General features: G+C 29.9%; 2 protein-coding genes across 2 annotated transcripts; both read left to right on the forward strand.

The window, feature by feature from the left end:
* On the forward strand, positions 1-672 carry LOC101209686 (transcription repressor OFP13). The gene has a single exon (XM_004140945.3). The coding sequence runs from the start codon at positions 1-3 to the stop codon at positions 670-672; it is 672 nt and encodes a 223-aa protein (XP_004140993.3).
* Positions 673-10,672: 10,000 nt separating this feature from the next.
* On the forward strand, positions 10,673-14,050 carry LOC101210915 (protein SMAX1-LIKE 3). Its single transcript, XM_011658274.2, has 4 exons — positions 10,673-11,407; positions 11,577-12,367; positions 12,466-12,568; positions 12,842-14,050. The coding sequence occupies exons 1-4, from the start codon at positions 10,874-10,876 to the stop codon at positions 13,796-13,798; spliced, it is 2,385 nt and encodes a 794-aa protein (XP_011656576.1). The 5' UTR covers positions 10,673-10,873; the 3' UTR covers positions 13,799-14,050.
* The last annotated feature ends 9,833 nt before the right edge of the window (positions 14,051-23,883 follow it).

Consider the following 23,883-nt stretch of genomic DNA (forward strand, 5'->3'; position numbering starts at 1 on the left):
ATGAAGCTACTTCCTTCTCTTTTCAAGAACAGAGCATCGCCGGACCGCCCATGGCAATGGCCCTTATGCGGACCTTCCAAAACTCCATCATTCAGAGCCGGCCCCGACGACCACCAAATTTTCTCTACACTCAACTCAATCTTCTTCGACAATTTCTTCTCCGATCCAATCCACACTCCCGATTCTTGGTTCGCTACCTCCTCTCTCTTCGAGTCCGCCAGGGTTTCGCTTTCCACCGAGTTCGAGGACGATTTGGAGTTGGTGATCCGAGGCGCTAAATCAGAGCGGTTGATCTTCGAGCCTGGTGAAACGAATTCCATTTTGGAGAAATCCAGAGGCGTAGAAGAAGGTGGAAAGTGTGAAGAATCGATTCGATTCGAAGGAAGTGTGGTTGTGTTAATGGCGATGGAATCTGAAGATCCATACCTGGATTTTAGAAGATCGATGGAGGAGATGGTGGAGTGCCATGGAATTAGGAATTGGGAGTGGTTGGAAGAGTTGTTGAATTGGTATCTGAGAATGAATGGGATGAAGAATCATGGTTATATTTTAGGTGCTTTTGTTGATTTGCTTGTTGATCTTGGCGGCGGCGATGGTTCTACGGATTCCACCTCCATATTTTCCGATGATTTGATCATACAGCGCCATGATCGGGAGAGATGCGACGTTTAAATCGTGTTTTCTTTGTGTTCATACTTCTCTTTTTCTTTCCTTATTACACTCTTAAACTTAACTTCATAATTTTCCACTTGTATATATACCTTTAACTCTTACAAAATTAATATATTTTGATGAAAAATAATAAGATGTTTCATCTCATTACAATCGTTTTAAAATTGATTATTCATTTTCTGTTGCAACCAAAGAATTACATTACATTTTAAATCTGGTCGAATTAAATCTTAAGTTATGTTTATTTGATTTATGAACTCTCAACCATCACTTATTAAACATATCAAATTCATGTTAATACACTTTCACAGTAATATAAGATTATAATGAGGCCTGGTTGAATTTGGGCCAAAGCCCAACCATCACTTAAACATATCTATTGGCCCAAATATAGGCTGGGCCAATAGGTATGTTGATCGCTAACTAAGCATAAAATTTTGATGGAACAACCGAGTGAAATGCTTTATTTAATATATTTCTAAAGAGGAAGTATAAGCATATAACGTTTTAGTTTAAGCTTTCTCTTACATATAATTAATTAATTAATTTTGTTCACTTTTCTTTTAGTGGAGTATTTTTTTTTAATCACCTCATTATCTTCCATTAATCCTTTCCATCCACAAACTTTAATTTATTATAACTATACCTATTTCCATATTTTGTACTCGGAGTAAAGTAATTATATTCTAGTATAAAGCTTCACTACGTTGTTTCAATTGGATTGAGTGTAATGCTCTACTTGCTTGTATTCGAAGGGTATTGAATACTTTTGAAATAAGAAGAAAGTTATTTTGATTCACCTTTCTCTTTGTATTCTTATACTAATCTTACGTATAGTTAAAGATACAATTTATAGATGTTTCTCGGTATAAAAAAGTGGAATATGTTGGATCGGTATGGCAACCCTAGAGGGGGGTGAATAGGGTTTAAATAAACTTTTTGACAAATAAAAAGTAAAATCAACTAATTAGATATTTTCTAAAATTTAAATAAAGAACTTTGTAAACTTTGTTAAATAACAAGATTGATAAAAAGATATGAATGGAAGTATGCAATCAAACTCAACCAATAAGAATATGTAACTAAAATTAAATTAAAAAATAATTAGAAAAGAGTTAGAGAAGAAGACACCGTAATTTTATAGTGGTTCGGTTAAACTCAACCTACATCCACTTTCCCAAGCACCTCTTGGGATTTTGATTGAAAATCTTCTTTGGACTCTTTCCACGGATTTGAGCCGAACCGATTCTTGCTCCTTTTTCGGGTTCAAGAGCAAACCCGATCCTTTCCACGGGTTAGGATCCAACCGTTACAATATGTTGAAATTTTTAAATCACACAAAAGAAAACTCTCTAAAAGAGTGAGTATACAATTTGAAGCTCACAAATTTAATCCTCACAATACAATAAGAAGCTCTCAAGAATAAGATGAAAAGAATAAAAATTGGAAGCTTTAGAGAGAATAACAATGTTGGCTTTTTGCTTGAGGATTGTAAAGATATTGTGATCTTGTGTAAATGTGAAGTATTTAAAAAGAGAGGAAAGATAAATTCAAAATCATTTGGGTCATTAGATATAAGTAAAAGAAAAATGAATGGTTGAGATTTAAACTTAATTAGCCGTTAGACACAATACAAATAATAATATAATAATATGTCTTTTTCAAAAAATTATTATTTTAAAAAGAAATCAATAAAGCAACTTCACCCTCTTTTAAAAAAACTAGCCGTTAGACACAAGAAAAAATAATAATATTAAAATCATTTTTCTTTTAAATTCATTTTCTTTATAAAAGCCAATAAAACATAACAAAAAGCCACATTTGTTACTCCTTCATTGCTCCAAGTGGCTTTCTCTAATTGGTTCAAATTGAATGCTTGGTCGCCACGTCACCATCTCGGGTATTTTTTCGTTAAGCTTCTTTTAGCAATATTTTCTTCATTTGAACTTCGATTTGGGTGATTCAAGAGGCGTTAGAATCATTTTTCCAAGCTCTACGATATGGTCTATTCAAATTAATAAAATTGTCAATAAAAAAAATCAGATTTGTTATCATCAAAACATAAATTAATTGAATAATTAAAATAAATTAATTTGAGATTAAGGGCCAAAAAGCCAACAATCTCCCCCTTTTTGATGATGACAAATCATTGAAGAAAAATAACTTGAAATACACATGATCAACAAGTAATTCTATTATCAAGATGTATAACCATAAAGCTCATGTATATATTTCACCACAAAGATCATACTTGAAAACAATTGATAAGAGAACCTTCTTTGTCCTTAATTAATTTTTCTCTAAAAAAATATGCATTATTCAATAGAAACAATTATGCAACAAATTGATAAAAACATATTTTTCTTATACTTCTCCCCCTTTGGAATCATCAAAAACAATACCAAGGAAGTTAGCTCTCCCAAAAAAATATGAACACATACAAAATGTCTAATTCTCCCCCTATCAATATGCATTAGGGTAACAATATCAAGTAAGATATAAAATCAAGATGCATCACAACGAATAATTCCAAGCTCAAGCCTATTTTTACAAAAGCTTTCTTCACTCAAAGGTTTGGTAAATATATCCGCTAATTGATTATTGGAACTTACAAACTCAAGAGTAATATGACCATTTTGTACATGCTCTCTAATAAAGTGATGCCTAATATCTATATGCTTAGTTCTAGAATGATGAATAGGATTCTTAGTCAAATTTATGGCACTAGTATTATCACAAAATATAGGCACATTATCAAATTTTAATCCAAAATCACAAAGAGTTTGTTTCATCCAAAGAATTTGTGCACAACAACTAGCAACCGCAATATATTCCGCTTCGGTAGTGGATAAGGCAACCGAATTTTGCTTTTTACTAAACCAAGATACTAAGGAACTACCAAGAAATTGACAAGTCCCACTAGTACTTTTACGGTCAAGTAAACTACCGGCAAAGTCCGCATCGGAATATCCTACCAAATTAAACTCAACATTTCTAGGATACCATAATCCAACATCAATAGTTCCAAGCAAATATTTAAGTATCCTTTTAACAGCATGGAAATGTGATTCTTTAGGACAAGATTGAAATCTAGCACAAAGACATACACTAAACATGATATCGGGTCTACTAGCGGTCAAATAAAGTAAAGATCCAATCATACCTCGATAAGTCTTTATATCCACACACTTACCTTTTTCATCTTTGTCAAGCTTAGTGGTAGTGCTCATAGGAGTTTTTGCAACTTTACCTTCATTTAATTTGAATTTCTTGAGCAAATCCCTTGTGTATTTTTCTTGACTTATGAAGATGCCATCCTTGAGTTGTTTGATTTGAAGACCAAGGAAGAAACTAAGTTCTCCCATCATACTCATCTCAAACTCATTATGCATACACTTGGAAAATTCTTCACACAAAGATGAATTAGTAGAACCAAATATAATATCATCCACATAAATTTGTACTATAAGCATGTCATTATTTTTAACTTTAATAAATAGAGTATTATCAATTTTTCCCATCTTAAAGTCATTCTCAAGTAAAAACTTGCTAAGTCTATCATACCAAGCTCTTGGAGCTTGTTTTAAGCCATAAAGAGCCTTTTTCAACTTATAAACATGATTAGGTAAATCAAAACTTTCAAAGCCCGGAGGTTGTTCTACGTAAACTTCCTCCACAATATAACCGTTTAAAAAAGCACTTTTTACATCCATTTGATACAAAATGAAATTTTTATAAGAAGCAAAAGCAAGCAACATTCTAATAGCTTCTAATCTAGCAACCGGTGCAAAAGTTTCTTCATAATCTATACCTTCTTCTTGACAATAACCTTGAGCTACAAGTCTAGCTTTATTTCTAATGATATTTCCATTTTCATCCATCTTATTTCTAAAAACCCATTTAGTTCCGATTATAGATGCATTAGAAGGCCTAGGGACTAATTTCCAAACTTTGTTTCTTTCAAATTGATTTAATTCTTCTTGCATAGCTAAAATCCAAAACTCATCACATTCGGCATCTTTAAAACTTCTAGGTTCAATTTGAGACACAAAAGCAAGATTACTAAATAAATTAAGAGAAGAACGAGTTTTGACACCTTGTTCGGGATTGCCAAGAATTAGATCCTTGGGATGGGATAGAGCATATCTCCACTCTTTAGGCAAGGATGAAGAACCCTCTTCTTTCTTCTCTATGATGTTCACATCTTGCATACTTGGAACAATTTCTTTGCCTTTGTCATTAACAAGTAAATCTCCAAAATCTTTTTCTAAATCATCACTACAAATAGACTCATTAGAAACATTATTCCAAGATTCATCAAATACAACATGAATAGATTCCTCAATAACTAAAGTTTTCTTATTGAAAACTCTATAAGCTTTACTAGTAGAGGAATATCCTAGAAAAATACCAACATCCGTCTTAGAATCAAATTTTCCAAGTTTTTCTTTGTTATTCAAAATAAAACATTTACAACCGAAAACTTTGAAATACCCAATATTTGGAATTTTTCCATGCCAAAGTTCATAAGGAGTTTTATCTAAAGATGGTCTAACTAAAACTCTATTTGAAACATAGCAAGCGGTGTTAACGGCTTCCGCCCAAAAATATTTAGGTAAACCATACTCATTCAACATTGATCTAGCAAATTCTTGCAAAGTACGATTTTTCCTTTCAACTACACCATTTTGTTGAGGAGTTCTTGGAGAGGAAAAATTATGGGAAAAACCATTTTCTTCACAAAAAGCTTTAAAAGCATCATTATCAAATTCTCCTCCGTGATCACTCCTAATTTTGGAAATAAAAAATCCTTTTTCATTTTGTACTCTTTTTGCAAAACTAATAAAACTTTTCAAAGCATCATCCTTATGTTTTATCATCAAAACCCAAGTAAATCTAGAAAAATCATCAACTATCACAAAAGCATAATAATTTCCTCCATAGCTAGCAATTCTAGAAGGGCCAAATAAGTCCATGTGTAATAGTTGTAAGGGTCTAGTAGTAGAGATCACATTTTTAGATTTGAAAGAGGACTTAGTTTGCTTACCCATTTGACAAGCATCACAAACTTTGTCTTTTTCAAATTTAAAACTAGGAAGACCTCTAACCAAACAATTTTTAGAAATATTTGAAATTAAGTGCATGCTAGCATGTCCTAGTCTTCTATGCCATAACCAAGAATCATTATGCAAAACCGAAAGACATTTATCAATAATAGGATAATCATTCAAATCAAGAGTGTACACATTTTCATCCCTATTTCCAACAAACAAAACTTTTCTATCACTAACATTTTCAATTATGCAATTTCTTTTATCAAATATTACTCTAAATCCTTTATCACACAATTGACTAATACTAAGCAAATCATGCTTTAAACCATCAACCAAATGAACATTTTCAATCAAAGTAGATGAATCATTTCCTATATTACCCTTACCAATTATTTTACCTTTCTTGTTGTCACCAAAGGTTACCATGCCTCCATTCTTTTTGGAGAAAGAGATAAGCTTGGATCGGTCTCCCGTCATGTGTCTTGAGCAACCACTATCCAAGTACCATTTGTTTTTCTTGGAGGCTTTCAAACAAACCTAAAAACAACTAATTTCAAGTTTGATCCTTTGGTACCCATACTTGTTTGGGTCCTAGAATGTTAGCATTTACATATTTAGGGATCCATTTCATTTTTTCATAGACATTACAAGCACTAGATCTAGATAGGTAACAAGAATAAGCTTTATGTCCATACTTGCCACAAGAAAAACAAACAACATTATGCAAAGATTTATTTTTCATAACAAATTTATGTACTCTACTTTTATTGGAGAAATTCTTCCTTGGAGCAATGTAAAACTTTGCTCTTTGCGAAAAATTTCTTCTTGAATAAGTATTTTGAGCATACTTCAATTTAAAGCATTTAGGTCTAATGTGACCTTCAACACCACAATTATGACATATGGGTACAAAACTAGATTTAACATGATTAGACACATGATTAGACATGTTAAACTTAGGCACAATAGGTGATGCTTTAACGAATGTAGTTTTAGAACTTGAAGGAGTAGATGATTCATCAATATAGCCTAAACCTCTCTTATCACCATAAGATTTTCCTACTTCAATAATTTTGTCCAATCTTTGAGCACCTATTGTCAACTTTTTAATAGTTTCTTTAGCTTTATCAAGTTCTTGTAAAACACTTAGTTCATTTTCTTTAAGCACTTTAATCAAGTTATCTTTTTCACAACTATCATGCTCAAGAAATCTAACTTTATCAAGCAAAGCATCTTTCTCAATACAAACATGCTTATCACTAGAGACATTCAATTCTTCAATTTGCTCAAAATTTTCATTCTCTTTAAAGCAAGCAATTGTATCAAGTAAAGACTTATTTTCACTAATTAAAACATTGTATTTCTTCTTAAGCACAACATACTTAGAACTAAGTTTTTCTAGGTCATTTTGCATGCTTTCAAAATTTTCAAATAATTCATCAATAGAAAGAGGTTCTAGAGTTACCTTATCATCATGTTCATCATCTTTGTCACTATGAGCCATGAGACCAAGATTTGCCATTTCTTCAACTTCACTTTCACTTTCACTACTATCATCCCATGTAGCCTTCATTGCCTTCTTCTTGGATTTCTTAGATGATTTGAGGAGAGGACAATCCGTTCTTATATGACCCGATCTTTTGCATTCATAACAAATCACCTCATCCTTTTTGCTTTTCTCACCTTTTGACTCTTTTTGGGTTGATAGGTGTTTCTTGAAATATTTCTTTCTTTTTATGAAATTTTTGTACTTACGTGAGAAATAAGCAATGTCATCTTCATCAAGGCCATCCTCATCTTCGGGATCAACTTCCAAGGAGATAGTCTTTAATGCAATGCTCTTCTTCTTTTTGGACTCATCCTCCAAGTGCTCCTTCATGATGATCTCATGAGTCATGAGTGAGCCAATAAGCTCCTCTAGTGGAAGTTTGGTGAGATCCTTTGCTTCTTGAATCGCCGTTACCTTAGCTTCCCAAGTCTTAGAAGACCTTAGAATTTCTAACATTTTTCTAACATTTTCGGAAGTTGTATAAACTTTACCAAGACCCTTCAAAGCATTTATGATGTTAGTAAATCTAGTAAACATATCGGTGATAGTCTCATTAGCATCCATCTTAAACAATTCATAATTATGAACAAACATGCTAATTTTAGACTCTTTAACTTGATTTGTTCCTTCATGAGTAATTTCAAGAGTATTCCAAATTTCTTGAGCGGAAGAACACATGGATATTCTATTAAATTCATCTTTACTCAAGGCACAATACAAACAGTTAATAGCCTTAGCATTAAATGAACACTTTTTCATTTCATTTTCATCATACTCTTCTTCTAATTTAGGCGTATCAACATTATCAACATTTTTCATGGGTACATAAGGACCTTTAGCAACAATTAACCACAAATTATAGTCAATAGATTGCAAATAAATTTTCATTCTAGCTTTCCAATATGCATAATTTGAACCATCAAAATAAGGAGGTCTAGAAGTAGATTGACCTTCAACAATACCATTTGCCAATAGGTTTGCCATAATGCTCTAACAATAAAGTTTATCAAGAAATTAAAATTTCAAGATGAGCAACCTTGCTCTGATACCAATTGTTGGATCGGTATGGCAACCCTAGAGGGGGGTGAATAGGGTTTAAATAAACTTTTTGACAAATAAAAAGTAAAATCAACTAATTAGATATTTTCTAAAATTTAAATAAAGAACTTTGTAAACTTTGTTAAATAACAAGATTGATAAAAAGATATGAATGGAAGTATGCAATCAAACTCAACCAATAAGAATATGTAACTAAAATTAAATTAAAAAATAATTAGAAAAGAGTTAGAGAAGAAGACACCGTAATTTTATAGTGGTTCGGTTAAACTCAACCTACATCCACTTTCCCAAGCACCTCTTGGGATTTTGATTGAAAATCTTCTTTGGACTCTTTCCACGGATTTGAGCCGAACCGATTCTTGCTCCTTTTTCGGGTTCAAGAGCAAACCCGATCCTTTCCACGGGTTAGGATCCAACCGTTACAATATGTTGAAATTTTTAAATCACACAAAAGAAAACTCTCTAAAAGAGTGAGTATACAATTTGAAGCTCACAAATTTAATCCTCACAATACAATAAGAAGCTCTCAAGAATAAGATGAAAAGAATAAAAATTGGAAGCTTTAGAGAGAATAACAATGTTGGCTTTTTGCTTGAGGATTGTAAAGATATTGTGATCTTGTGTAAATGTGAAGTATTTAAAAAGAGAGGAAAGATAAATTCAAAATCATTTGGGTCATTAGATATAAGTAAAAGAAAAATGAATGGTTGAGATTTAAACTTAATTAGCCGTTAGACACAATACAAATAATAATATAATAATATGTCTTTTCAAAATATTTTGTTTAAAAAGAAATCAATAAAGCAACTTCACCCTCTTTTAAAAAAACTAGCCGTTAGACACAAGAAAAAATAATAATATTAAAATCATTTTTCTTTTAAATTCATTTTCTTTATAAAAGCCAATAAAACATAACAAAAAGCCACATTTGTTACTTCTTCATTGCTCCAAGTGGCTTTCTCTAATTGGTTCAAATTGAATGCTTGGTCGCCACGTCACCATCTCGGGTATTTTTTCGTTAAGCTTCTTTTAGCAATATTTTCTTCATTTGAACTTCGATTTGGGTGATTCAAGAGGCGTTAGAATCATTTTTCCAAGCTCTACGATATGGTCTATTCAAATTAATAAAATTGTCAATAAAAAAATCAAATTTGTTATCATCAAAACATAAATTAATTGAATAATTAAAATAAATTAATTTGAGATTAAGGGCCAAAAAGCCAACAGAATAAGTAGGAGTATTGGGTAAAGTGAAAGTGAAAACAGTAGAATATTCAAGAAATACAACGTTCGATATAATAATAATAATAATGTTTTGTGTAATCTTGATTTAGAAGAAAGATATAGTTGTCAAAATCAAGAGCCTCCAATATGAAGAAGAAAAAGGAAAAGAAAAGAAAAAGAAAGAGAGGCTTAAAGAATAAAGACAACTTTATAGGATGGATGAAAGAGTGAGGAAGAGAATGTTTTGTTTCCATTCCATATGGATTGCCAATTTAATTGGTTTTTTTTCTTTCTTCCTCTTTCTCTTTCTCTTTCCCTTTTTCTTTTTTCATTTGATTTTGTTGTGTGATCTATGTTTTCAAATCAATCCTAAAAAAGACACTAAAATATTATTCCTCTACTTTAGGAACAGTAAAAATTTGAAATCAAACAAAAAAGCAAATCATTATTTTAAAAGAAAACACAAATATAACAAAATGTCATTGTTTTTCAACGATAGACACCGATAGGTTACTATTATCAAATATTGATAGACAATGTAAAAAAATGTGACTGTCTATTAGATTATTAGGATGAAAGATGGATGTATTTATGTTTATTTTGTAATATTTGAAAATAAGGTGAGAAAATAATTTGAAAGAAAGAAAGAAAAGGAAAAGAGAAAGAGAGAAAGAGGGAGAGAGAGGGAGGGAGGCAAACTCCACAGTTCCCAATCACTTCAAAATAGACAGATAGTCCTACTCTCTTTTCACTTTAAGTCCTTTATTATTAGTATTTTGCAGACACTGCCCCTCTCTTTCTTTCTTTCTTTCTTTCTTTCTCATTTCCCTTTATCTTTTTTATTTATTTTTTTTCAACTTTTATTTTTTTTAAATCTCTCTTTCCATTTTTTCATCACATAGCTTGTTTTTGATCTTATTCTTAACAAAAGTTTAGCACACCTACTTTTGATTATCCCTCTTATACTTTTTATGTGAGAGAAAACAAAGTTAGCATATCACATGGTAACCACTTTTTCTTTTTTCTTTTTTCTTTTTTCTTTTTTTCATTTTTTTTTAAATTTAAAGAAAAAAAAAATCATTTTTTTCACTTGTTATTAAAGACAACAAATTTCCCTCATAACCAAGAAAGGAACAAAACATACTCTCCTTATATACTCAACTACTTTCTTCCCACTTCCTTCTTCATTATCCTTTAAATACAACCCTTTCTCCTCTTCCTTTCTTTCTTCATCATCCAACTTATATACTACCATTACAAAACACACCAACACAAATATTAATTACACACTCTCTTCTACACTAGTTTTGTCAAAATGAGAGCTGGAATTTGCACTATACAGCTTCAAGCTCTTAGTATTGAGGCTGAAGCGACGGTGAAGCAAGCGATCGGCCTTGCACGACGACGAGGCCACGCTCATGTCACCCCACTCCATGTTGCTAGTGCTATGCTTGCTTCCTCCTCCGGCCTTCTTCGTAGAGCTTGTCTTCATTGTCATTCTCATCCTCTACAATGCAAAGCTCTTGAGCTTTGCTTCAACGTTGCTCTAAACCGTCTCCCTACATCGACACCAAGCCCGCTATTCGGTCCTCAATATCCAAATCCTTGTCTTTCAAATGCGTTGGTTGCTGCATTCAAACGAGCTCAGGCGCACCAACGTCGTGGCTCTATTGAAAACCAACAACAGCAACAACATCAACAACAACAACCCATTTTGGCTTTGAAGATTGAGTTGGAACAACTTATAATCTCTATCTTGGATGACCCAAGTGTTAGTAGAGTTATGAGAGAAGCTGGTTTCTCTAGCACTCAAGTCAAAAATAGAGTTGAGAAAGCTGTTTCCTTGGAGGTTAGTGACTCATTATTATAATGCAATTATACAAATCACATTATTAATTCCTCTTTGTCCAGTCTAGACTACATACCAATAAAAATCTGTCTAGCCACAGTTTTTCGTTTTTTTTTTTTCAAACTTAACATTACTGAAAAAAGAAAATTGTTGTTGTTTATTTTGACAGGATTACACCAATGAAAGACACTACTTTTGTGAGAAAAAGTGGAACGTGCTACCAACAAACACTCCAATCCACAAGTTTCACTTTCAAGAACCAAACCTAGAAATCACCCACAAAACACATCCAAATCTTTCAATAAACCCTTCTCAATCCATACCCTTTACCCAAATTACAAAAATACCCTCCACAAAGCAGCAGTTTGAAAACAACAATGAAGAAGAAGTAACACATGTACTGGAAGAGCTATCAAACAGAATGAACAACAAAATGAGAAGAGTTAGCAACACAATAATAGTTGGAGAGAGTTTAGGGACAGTTGAAACAATAGTAAGAGGAGTAATGGAAAGATTTGAGAAAGGGGAAGTACCAAAGGAATTAAAACATGTTGAATTCTTAAGCCTTAACCCTCTGTTTTCATTAAGGAACGTAGTTTCAAAAGAAGAGATTGAACAGAAGATTTTGGAGTTGAGATGTATTGTGAAAAGTTGTATGGGGAAAAGGGTAATTTTCTATTTGGGTGATCTTAAATGGGTTTCAGAATTTTGGTCAAATTATTGTTATGGAGAAGAAGAAAGAAGGTTCTATAGTTATGTTGAAGAGTTAATAATGGAGATTAAGAGATTGGTGAATAATAATAATTCTGAAAATTATGGGAAATTTTGGGTTTTGGGTATTGCAACTTTTCAAATGTATATGAAGTGTAAAGTTGGTCATCCTTCTTTGGATTCACTTTGGTCACTTCATCCACTTACTGTTCCTGTTGGGAGTTTGAGCTTAAGTCTCAACTTTGAAAGGTAATTTTTTTTAACCTCTTTTGTTTTTTTTGTTTTTTTTTTTTACTTTTGTTTAACATGAAATTATATATCTTTTTTTTTTTTTTGTGTTATTTCAGTAAAGAAGGTAATTTTCCAACAACTTCTGCCATGGCTTTCCCTTTATGTCTAGAACAGTACAAGGAGGATGCTAGAAAAAGTGGTGCAATTACCAATCAACAGGTTTGTATATTTTAAAATTATTTGCTTCTCTCACATTTGCTAATGGTTTTATTTTTTGTCTTGAGAGATTTTGTAATTGTTTTGTTTTTGTTGAGTTAAAAGAGTTGAATTTTTAACTTTTTATTGAATTTTGATAATGTGAGAGAAAATTAAAGATGGTAGGAAGTGTTAATTACACAACAAGGCTTAATTAAAGTTTTTGTTGTTTTTTCTTCCTATTAATTGGGTCTAATGGTTTTTCTTTTGTTTATGTCTCTTTCTTTTATTAAATAGGATGGTGAGTTCGAGGCCAAGTTACTAAATTCAAGTGTGAAACAAGGAGTAATGTTTACGGAGAAATCTCCAAGTCATTACAATTTTCTTGGTCTCAAACCTTCTCCAAAAGAGTACCAATTCTGGGGTTCTTCCTCGTCGTCGGACGAGCACCCCGAACGACGAGAAAACATCGTGGTTTCAAAACCAGATCTACTCTCGAACCCAAATTCAAGCCCGAACTCGGCTTCATCAAGTGAAGTAGTAATGGAAGAAGAAGAAGATGAAGAAGGCGATTATTTGAAAGATTTAAAACTTATATCAGATTCACTTTCAAAAACCATCCCAAATTGTCCAAAACACAAAGCAGATGAAATCTCAAGCACAATCCTGAAGAAGAAGAAGAAGAACAACAACAAGCATTTTCAAGAAGAAAGTTGTTGTTGTTGCCTTTCATTCGTAGGAAATGATCATGATGAAGCCAAGGAAAAAGCAGCAAGAGAAATAGCCAAAATCATATTTGGGTCACAATCAAAGATGATTTGCATGGGATTAAGCAATTTCAAAGAAGGAACTGATGGAGAAAAATCAATGAAGAAAAGAGGAAGAAATGAAATGGGTTGGAATTATTTAGAGAGATTTGCTGAGGCAGTGAATGAGAATCCTCATCGAGTGTTCTTCATTGAAGATATTGAACAGATTGATTATTGTTCATTAAAAGGATTGAAAGAAGCAATTGAAAAGGGAAGAGTTAAGCTTTCAGATGGGGAATTTTGTTCACTAAAAGATGCAATTATCATCATCAATTCCCAAAAACAGATTGCCGTTAAACAAGAACAACCAGAAGAAGATCAAGATCAAAAAGCAACTTTTGTTTCTTTGGATTTGAACATTGCCATTCAAGATACAAACGGAGATCAGAAGATTTTGAGATCAATTATGGAAGAATGTGTTCATGGGAAAATTTTATTTTCATAATTTTATTTTAAAATTTTGGGTGATTTTTTTTCTTTCTGGGGGTGAAAAAAAGAAGAAGAATTTCTTGTTTAATTTAATGATAAGCATTTGGTAGTGGTTTTTTTAGTTTTAGGATATCAATGTAAATATGTAAAATATTAAATATTGCATATCTCTCTCTCTCTCTTTTCTTGGGATTTTCAATTATGTGTCAGCTTTGATGTATAATTTTAAATTTAATGATTTACCTTTATAAAGTTATTTTTGGTTCATTATGATCATCAAATTATAATTAATCATTATATGCATATGTATGTATATTAACATTTTTTGTGGTTGAAGAAAAGAAAATTGTTATATTTGATCAAAAACTTTATTGCAAATGATGAAAGTGTAATGTAGTATATATTGTGAGACTTGATTGTTTTTGCATGGGTAGCATGGCAAAAAAAATAATAATAACAACAATCATACAATACAATTAAAGGTAATAAATTATAAGACGTATTATTGAGTTTGGACGTTGATCACGCAGTAATTGTTAAGTCTTATGAATGTAAGTATAAATTTTAACAGGAGTCTCGGCCAATAGTAAACTATTGTATTATTATTGATCAATATTGAAGTATGGTTCAATAATTTATAATTGAATAAGAGATTGGTTCATTATAAATTCAAAATCCAACAAATAAGGTTTTTTTTAAACTATAATATAGGTACTTAAACTTTTTATAGTGACATAAATATGGATTAATAGTCTAAACGGTTCTATAGTATAAGAATAAGCTAGATTGGACGCCTTATTATGGGAATACTATGAATGCGACCCACATTTTGTATTTAGTACATGCGAAGTGATTTCGAGACGCTTATGTAAAGACATACGAGTGGAATTGTTCTATACAATGAGATTGCATAAGACTAGACAGTGAAATAATCACTTTTATATTATAACACCCTTAATGATCTAAAGCTCACTATCTCAGTTTAATTATATGGCCTAGGTAACTTGATTTAATCTTGAACTAACTTTGAACTCTAGTTCACACGAGATTATTCTTAGATCTACAAAGGTGAAGCCAGTTCATTAGCACTGACCTAGTAAACCTCCATTTTAAGGATAAGACCATATGCATAGTTAGAAACGTAGAGTGCAAAATGAAACTCTTTCATGTCAGCTTTTAGGGTTAGGTTGTTCCTTGAAGTGTTGACTCCAGGTCTTAAAAAAATGGGCCTCAACCTATCATTTAGCCTAAAAAAGATGTGGTTTATAGGTTGAATTTCAAACCAATTGTTCATTAGAGGATCGGTTGAGACTTAAGAAACAAGATGTAGTCTTGGGGTAAAACGGTAAATTGACTCAACTGAAATTATGAGCAACTTGTGGAAGGTTAACTTACTAATCATGGTTATATCAAGTGATCAACACAAATATATCTACAACGAGGAGAGTGCAGCTATGAGCCATAGTCAGTAGCCTAGCTCGAATACTTAATGAAATATTGATTAGCTCGGTTAAAAGAGATTAGTCGATTAATCTCAAATCATTGAAGTGCATGATTTGTAAATCCATTAGATCCCTCTACTAGTTCATTATGAAACTAAACTTAGAACAATGTGATTGAGTAATTCGAATTGTTCTAATTGATTAAACATATAATTGTCAATAATATCTTAATATAATTATTTATAATTACAAATTGAGATAGAAATTGTATTTAAATATGATTTAAATATTGAAGATTTCGAATAAGGATTCAAAATTAGGTCAATCGAATCGATCACGCCTAGGTGGAATTTAATTAATTTAAAAATAATCATTCAAAATTATTTTTAATTAACGCATCAAGGAAAGAAAAATGATCTTTTTAACTTTGTTTGAAAAAAGTTTAAAATCAAAATAATAACTTTTGACCTTTGGAAAGTTTGACGTCTAAGACATAGATGTATAATTTGTTTTAGGAGCTAGCAGTTTTAAAATATAATATAGTTAAAATAACTCTCATTATGTTTAAGATCATCTTCCACTATTTTATTTTTACAATATGTAAGGTAAAAATCAAATCAAACCTTTGAAGTTTTACCACAAGAATCAAGTCCATAGCAAGAGTTGTGTTATTCGTTAAGTTTTTCTTGTGTGGTGATCTCAAACACACATTTACTTACACACAAAATCAATTTAATTTTAATTAAGACGTTTCCAAAATTAATTTTGAAGAATTTTTTTCTTTTGTAAATCTTTTTAAGCATAAATGGGACGTGCTCTTCTTATTATAATATCAATTGAGCTAAGCTTTTGTTGGCAAATTTTTTAAGGATTAAGTATATGTTTTTATAATAATTTTGAAAATCATAAATGTGAGATAATTTCAACCATTTGTTATATCATAAAAGTTAATTAAAAGGATTTTGTTTAACAAATTAAATTTCGAATTCACCAACCAAATCATGGTTATACAAATTACCTGAAAATTTAATCTTTTGACATTAGATAAGGGTTGAAATATGTCAATTACTACTTATTTAAGTTCGTTAAGACTCTAATATAGAGTTTTTACACGTAAGTTATGCAAACACATGTAAAATGCGTAAGAAAAAGTAAAAACAATTAGGACACAAGATATGAAGTTTGGTTGAATCATGAAATAGTATTCACATCCGTCCAAGACAACACATCCTCTTTCTTTTTTGTCTAAAAAAGCATATCAATAATAATATATACAACACAAAAAATGTTTGACAAATTTTTACTTCCATGAACAACAATATTATTACTATCTAATTAAATAACATAATCTTCAATATGTTAGAGGTGAAAAGTATGAATAAGCATATGTTTATGAGAGATAGTAATCATGGGATTAATTTTTTCTTTTTTAAAAGCCTAAAAAGGTTATTGTAATTATATTGTTTAGTATGATATAATTTAGTTCCTTTATTTTAAATTTGGTTTAAATTAATTAAAACGTTTGAAAGGAAAAATATATTTTGAACATAACATTTTAAACCTATATATATATATATATATATATATATGTTTTGAGTTAGTTAGGAAGAAGTATCATTATTCCTTTTTCTCTAGTCTTCTTATGATGTATCCTTTTCTGAAACTGTTACTTGTAAGAAGAAGAAAAAACAAGTATGTTAATAATTTGAAGCAGAGAATTCAAAGGTTCTATCATCATACAAATCCTTATCATAAAATCAACTTTCTAACAAGCTTTTATCACATTCCAATTCTTAAAAAAAGTTAAATATTACAAGACAAACACATACCCATCACACATATATAGTACATGTGATATATTACTAAACTAGCATATGGGAAATAAATCAAATTAAAATTAATAAAAAGACAGTGATATTGGATGGAGTTGATGAATTCATCCAAAATGTAGTCATATATATCATGGATAGAATGAATGTGACAGTGTTATTATTTGGAGGAATTAGAGATCACCCCTAAAGTTTAGAGAAGCTCAAGTTGATATATATATATGTATATATAATATGAAAAGAGGAGACATAGAAAAGCAACTATTGACTACAACTTTTCTTTATAATTTTATTGTGTGTGTTTTGAAAATGGAAAAGGAAGGAATTAAAGAGAGAGAGAGAGAGAAATAAAAAGAAAAAATTGTCTTTATTTAGTTTGAAAATAGAAATGTGAGAGAAGTTTGAAAAGGAGAGGGCGCGGATGATTAGGAATCTAAAAGTACACAATTTTGTTGAAAACAATTAACACCAACCCTTCATAAAGATATTCTTACTTTACAATCGGAAAAGGAATATTTCTATTTCTTTTCAATTATATTATACATTTTAATCACTATTTTACTCTCATTAATCATTTTCTTCTTAAATTAACATTACCCTATCAAATATATTTTTCTTATTCCTAAACTTATTTCTCACTTACCTTCTACTTCCTCCTTCATTTTTACCCAAATTCTAAATATTTAAATCTCAATAGTCAACTAATAGAGATTAAATTCAAATAAATAAAAAACCAAACCTAAACTAAAGTTCATTTTCCATATAATTAATTTCATCAACTTCTTAATCCATGTTAATAGTGGATGGTATTAATTTAGGAAAAAAAACAAGAAACAAACCTAAAAGTGATCAAAGAACCCAAAGCCTATAGTAGCACTAGTATACTGTATAGTTTATTATTTAAGTATGAATTAAGAAATGTTTTTCAAATAAAGTAACGACATATTTGGAATGACTTTCTAAAGGGTTGTTTGGAAGGCATGGTGCATTATTATAGTTTGTAGTTAATAATTAAGTTAGGTGTTATTATAGTATGTATTTGGGGTGCAACTTAATTTTATGATTTATAACAATATGTATTTGGGGTTGATTATCTTCGTCTGTGTTTGAAATGTAAATTCTTATCATTTAAATTACAACAATATGTAAATTAATGTACCTTATTTTAGACCGTACATGTATAATTTGTTTGTGTACTATTATTCTTTATCGTACAAACGTGAAGTTTATTATATATATTCTAGCATTATCTCACAAAATGTAGGAAACAAAGAATGGAAGAGCGATAATTTTAAAAAGATAACCTAATGATAATAATTTTTAAAAAAAAATCCAAAAGAAGAATGGGAAATTGTATTTTAAAAAGTAATATAAGCGTAATTGGTATGACGTAAAAAAAATTGTCTTCAAAGAATTCATTTTTATTTAAACACACTTTTGATTAAAAAAAAAACTAATTGAAATAAAAATAAAAACGTGTTTGACAACTCTTTTTAAAAGTATTTTTATATACAAGCTTGTTTGATTTGTTATATATAATTAAACTATTAAATTTTTTCAAGGTAGACTGGTGGCGATCGAAGGTTGGTAACGATGGTGATTGGAGTTGTTGCTAGAAGTTCACCACCAGATCGGAGTGACAAAAAATGGTGGTCGGAGATTGACCGACGATGTCATCGGAGATGGTGTTTGCAAATTGGTTAATAAAATTTTCAACTCTTGAGACGAACATGACGTAGGATTAAAGAATAATATAGTAATGAGATGTGTTATTTGAAATCTTAATTCTAATTTTTAACTAAAACTAAACCTAAATTTCAAATAAAGAATGGATTACTATAATCTATTTATTCCGCTAATTAGGTTGAACATGTTTAAAAAAATGTTAAAAAGAATGAGTGGAAACACATGAATGAAAGTATTTTCAATAAACACATTAATGAAAATCAAAACAAGGGTTGAAATAAATAAAATAAAAAGAGAGAAAAAGGGAGAAGAGAAAAGAAAAAGAGAAAGAAGAGAGTATTTGAGTCCTCAAAAACTTTAGAAAGTTTGATTGTTTTGAAAGTTATAAATATGCCTTCCTCTGCCTACAAGAAACCCAACTAAAAGCACACTTAACCAAAAAGCTAACTAATTTATATTAAAAACAAACTTTCATTACATAAAACCTTGTCAAATTATTGGCTTACTTATTCTTCAATCCTCATTGCTATCAATCTATCAATCTATATTATATATTATATATTTATATCTATATAGAAATTAAAGCATTTTTTTGAAAAAAAAAAGAAAAAAAATGTTCAAAAATGTAATAAAGACAGAAACCTCGAGCTATGTTCCCATTTTAGAGAGAATAAATAACGTAGAACCCTATTTCTCTCCCTACCTTTTCTTTCTCTTCTTTTTCCAATATTTACATCTTCGTCAATTCTATTTTCTAATCATTAACTAAATTATTGTAAATCTTTCCAAAATATTTACTAATTAAGAATAATTATTTTATAGATTTAAACAATATTGTTATTTTTATTCAATAAAGAGAAATTCTTATGAATATAACAAAAAAGAATATATATCAATTCATGTATATATATAATTCTATTATTGGGTAAGCATGTGTTAATGACAAGTCAAAGAGTACAAGTCATGAGAAAAGGTCCTGAAAAATGTCAAATTTGAGGGTTTGAAATTACCCATCTTCTTCAAACGTTATATAATTGCATGTCACATCAAAACAAAATAGTATTCATTTACTCAAAATATAATGTGTTTGTATATTTATATATATGTATATGTATATATGTATTGTGTATATGTATGGACCAATTTGACTATTTTTGTCCCATTTTAATTTGTCCTAAACCAAAAATCTCCATATATATTTTACCCTCTCACAAATTAATTATTACAATTTTACTCATTTTCTCATGCAACCCACAACAAACAATAACCATAATCAACTTTTTTTCCCTACCTCTAATTACCTATACACACGTTTAATTATCTTCCAATCTTGTAACTTTTTAAATCACTTTAAGTGTATAGTAACTTTACTTGACCATTTCGATCTTGCTAATTTCACGAAACACAATTATATTTGGTGTTAAGAAAACTTATAAAATATTAAATCATGAGTAAATGATTATCATGCATGCATGGATTGAACTCACATAATTTCTTCTAAGACCTTTTGTATTAAACTTGTAAAATATTAAATTGATCTAAGTAATTGATCACCACCGTTCTCTCAAGAAATCAAATTTATGTTTAATTAACTACAATTATTCAAGTTAGCTTATTCACATATTAGCTAATCTTTTGAAAAAAAAAACAATATTGTTTGATCCTACGACATATATTATTTGAGTTATGGAAGTTGGCTACAAAGGGACTAAAAATCTAACTATTCTTGTAATAATCTAATCTAAGACCTATATAGAAAGTATGTAATAATATATACTCATGGAAATGAAATGCCAAGCATATATATATATATATGTTAATACAAAAAAGAAAAGAAGAAAAATTATACCAAAGTTTTGTAATGATTTTGATTAATTTGGGTTAAGGCAAAGATTATATTATAAAGTGTTTTGTTGAGAGAAAAACATAATGTAAAAAGGGATTATTAGTGACAAAAATAGACAGAAAAGTAGAGGCAGTAAAATTGGAAATGAACACATGGGCAGTTTTATATTAGTAAAAATAAAAATAAGAATAATAAAAAAAGTTGAAATTTCTTGACACCAAACCCAATGAAAGGGGACCAATATGTCCTTTACAAAATTATTGCATTATTGTCTTCTTTCTTCACAATTATCATAATAATAATACAAAACTCATGGTTTAATTAATATTATGTGACAAGCTTTAATCTAGTTTAACAAAAAGAAAATTATTTAGTATGTGAGTATGATAGTAATCATGATGGTCATGCTTCTAATCCACTAACCTCAATAATACTAAAAAAAAACCCACATATATATTTGTTATTTTCTACTATAGATTATGAATCTACTTGATAATAATGAAGATTGGGCTCCTATTATTTGGAAATTGAATTGGTAAACAATATAGTTATGAAAGAAAAGTGAAGAACTTAGAGGAAAATAATGGGGTTTTTGTTTTTGTTTTTATAGAAAAGAAAAGAAAAATGAAAGAGAGAGGAATGATGGTCGGACATCGATCCCAAGGAGCAAAGAATTCTTTTAGAGAAATGATGGGATCGATCGATCGGATCCTTTGGATCTTAAAAATTATAGAATCTAAAAAACTATCATTACATTGTTTAATTTATATATATATATATATGTTTATATATAAAAGAAAAGTGAATGTATTATATGTTTGTTTCTATTCTTTTGAGAATGTCCTTAAAAGCATTCAAATTCCAAATAATTTCCAAACCCTCTTTGCTTTTTCTACCTTTCTCTGCCATTTCTGTCTCTCAATACACATAGACAACCCATATTCCATGCATTATCAATTCAACTATATACAAAAACCAAAAACAACCCTCAATCACCCTCTTTCACCTACTTGGCTTGGCTTGGTTTGGTTCAATTCGGTTTGTATAATTGATGTATAGAAAAGAAACAACAATGATGATTTTTACATGAAAATCTATAACATTGTAGGTTTAGCTTGGGTTGGATTTCGGTTTGATTTGATTTAATTCGATGAGTATAAAAAATCAAAGTTTTGGGTTAAAAGGAGAATTGTTTACGTAGAAACATGAGGGGGAAAAAAGAGAGAGAAAAAGGTGGTTTAAATGGGAATGGGGAGAGACAAAGTTTGAACATAGGGTTGAGCTTTTGCAGTGTCTTTAGGAGAAAGAAAGAAAGAAAGTAAAGCAAAAATTGTGGCAGCGTTTTTTATAAACGCAAAACCATCATACAAATTTTAAAGCGCACACACACACTCTCTCTCTCTCTCTCTCTCTATGGCTTTTCTTTTTCTTTTATTTGTATGTGAAAACTTTACATGAAAGTAAGGGATTTCTTGGATCTCCCACCCTCCCTTCTCCTTCATAATCACTGAATTATTAACTTCTTTTGATCTCTCTCTCGATCTCCAACCCTAATCGATTTCAACCGACACTTAAATATATATCCATATGATCAACCTAACTAATTCATCTTCTCTCCAACTATACCAAAATAAAGTTTAAATTATTACACATTAACCATTTACAAATACATATATAGATATACCCTTAAATAATAATCTCTTAAAGCTACTGTTGTTTGAATTAGTCCATGTAAACTCTCAAGTGCCACTTATTTAGGGTAGTGCCTTGTAATTAGGGAGAATGTAGAATAGTGACTTAGTGGAGTTAATTAGGGAAATTTTTTAAGCTTAGTGCTCTAATTAGTGGGTTAGTGTGCCTAATTATTTATTTATACATACATAAATGCATTTAATGGTTTCACTCCATCAACATAACACAAATTCAAAACTTTCCCATTTCTCCACTCTCTCTCTCTCTCCAAACTTACAAATTTATAAAATTGATTTAAACGATAAATATAGTCTTTATAAATATTCGTTAATACAACAAATTTTAGATTCAACTTTCAAAGTCTTTCAAAGATAATAAGCTTACTTATTGATGCCCTAAAAGTGTTACCTGTTGTCATTATCCTAGACTTTGTTGATATTGTACGTTCACACTAGCTAACATTGATATTTAAGATACCGATACGGTTAAATTCTTAATATAAATACAGAACCGTTTGAATTGGTCGTAATTTTTGAAGATATAATTAAGTAGGTAGGATAGGTATGTGATTTAAAGGGAAAAGTGAGAGAGAAATAGGTTTGGTATAAAGGAGGAAAAAGAAAGAAAGAAAGAAAGAAAGAAAGAAAGAGAGAAAGAGAGAAAGAGCAGTCAAAAAGAAAGGATATGAAGTATGAAAGTTAACACAAGAATAAATTTATGAGTGATCCAATGCTACCATCATGTTGTTTTCAATCATTGTTTGGTCTCTATCTTTTCTTCATCATACCTTTCTTTTTTTTCTTTTCTTTTCTTATCTCTCTTTCTTTTTTGAAAAATAAATAAATATATATATATATATATATAATTGAGTGAATATATATATTTATATATATATTATAAAATAAAGTAGAAAAAAAGTGAACATTAGCATTTAATCATTCAACATAGAAAAGATTCTAAGGTACTCCCATAGTACCATTTCTTTTCTACACTAACTCAATTGAGCATATGTGAGAATATATATAGGATACCCTAAACCCTATATTCATAATTCTACAATTTTCTAATATGTATCTTTGTATACATTAAATTGCTTGTTTAATTTTGGAAATTTAAGTTTGTGTACGTTTCATTTTTGAATTATTAAGAATATGTCTAGACTTTTAGCCTTCCGAATTTGGGTTTGACAAGTCATTGAATCATTTCACACTTTTTAAAATTAATGTACGGAATTACTAGAAATGAAATTTGTATTTGATTAAATTGTAGATTTGATCTATCTCTATAGTTTGAAGAAAATCGAAATTTAGTCATCGTAGTTTATAATTAAAATTTAGTGATCTACGTGACTTGATAAAAGTTTCTTAAATAATCTCAAGGATTTTGTCAAACTATAAAGACTAACCATTACAAGATATTTTTTTTTATGTATAGCGCGCCTTTTAAATTATAGGGACCAAATTTTCAATCTAACCGTTATGTTTTTATATCAAATAGATCGATTATGTTTTAAATATTTTTGTTAACATAAAAGGAGACACATTATATGTTATACAAACAAAAAAGAAAAAAGTTGAACGATGATTTAGGAGAGGTTATTAAACTT

The sequence above is a fragment of the Cucumis sativus genome, chromosome 6, assembly GCF_000004075.3.
Source record: "Cucumis sativus cultivar 9930 chromosome 6, Cucumber_9930_V3, whole genome shotgun sequence".
Lineage (NCBI taxonomy): Eukaryota > Viridiplantae > Streptophyta > Magnoliopsida > Cucurbitales > Cucurbitaceae > Cucumis > Cucumis sativus.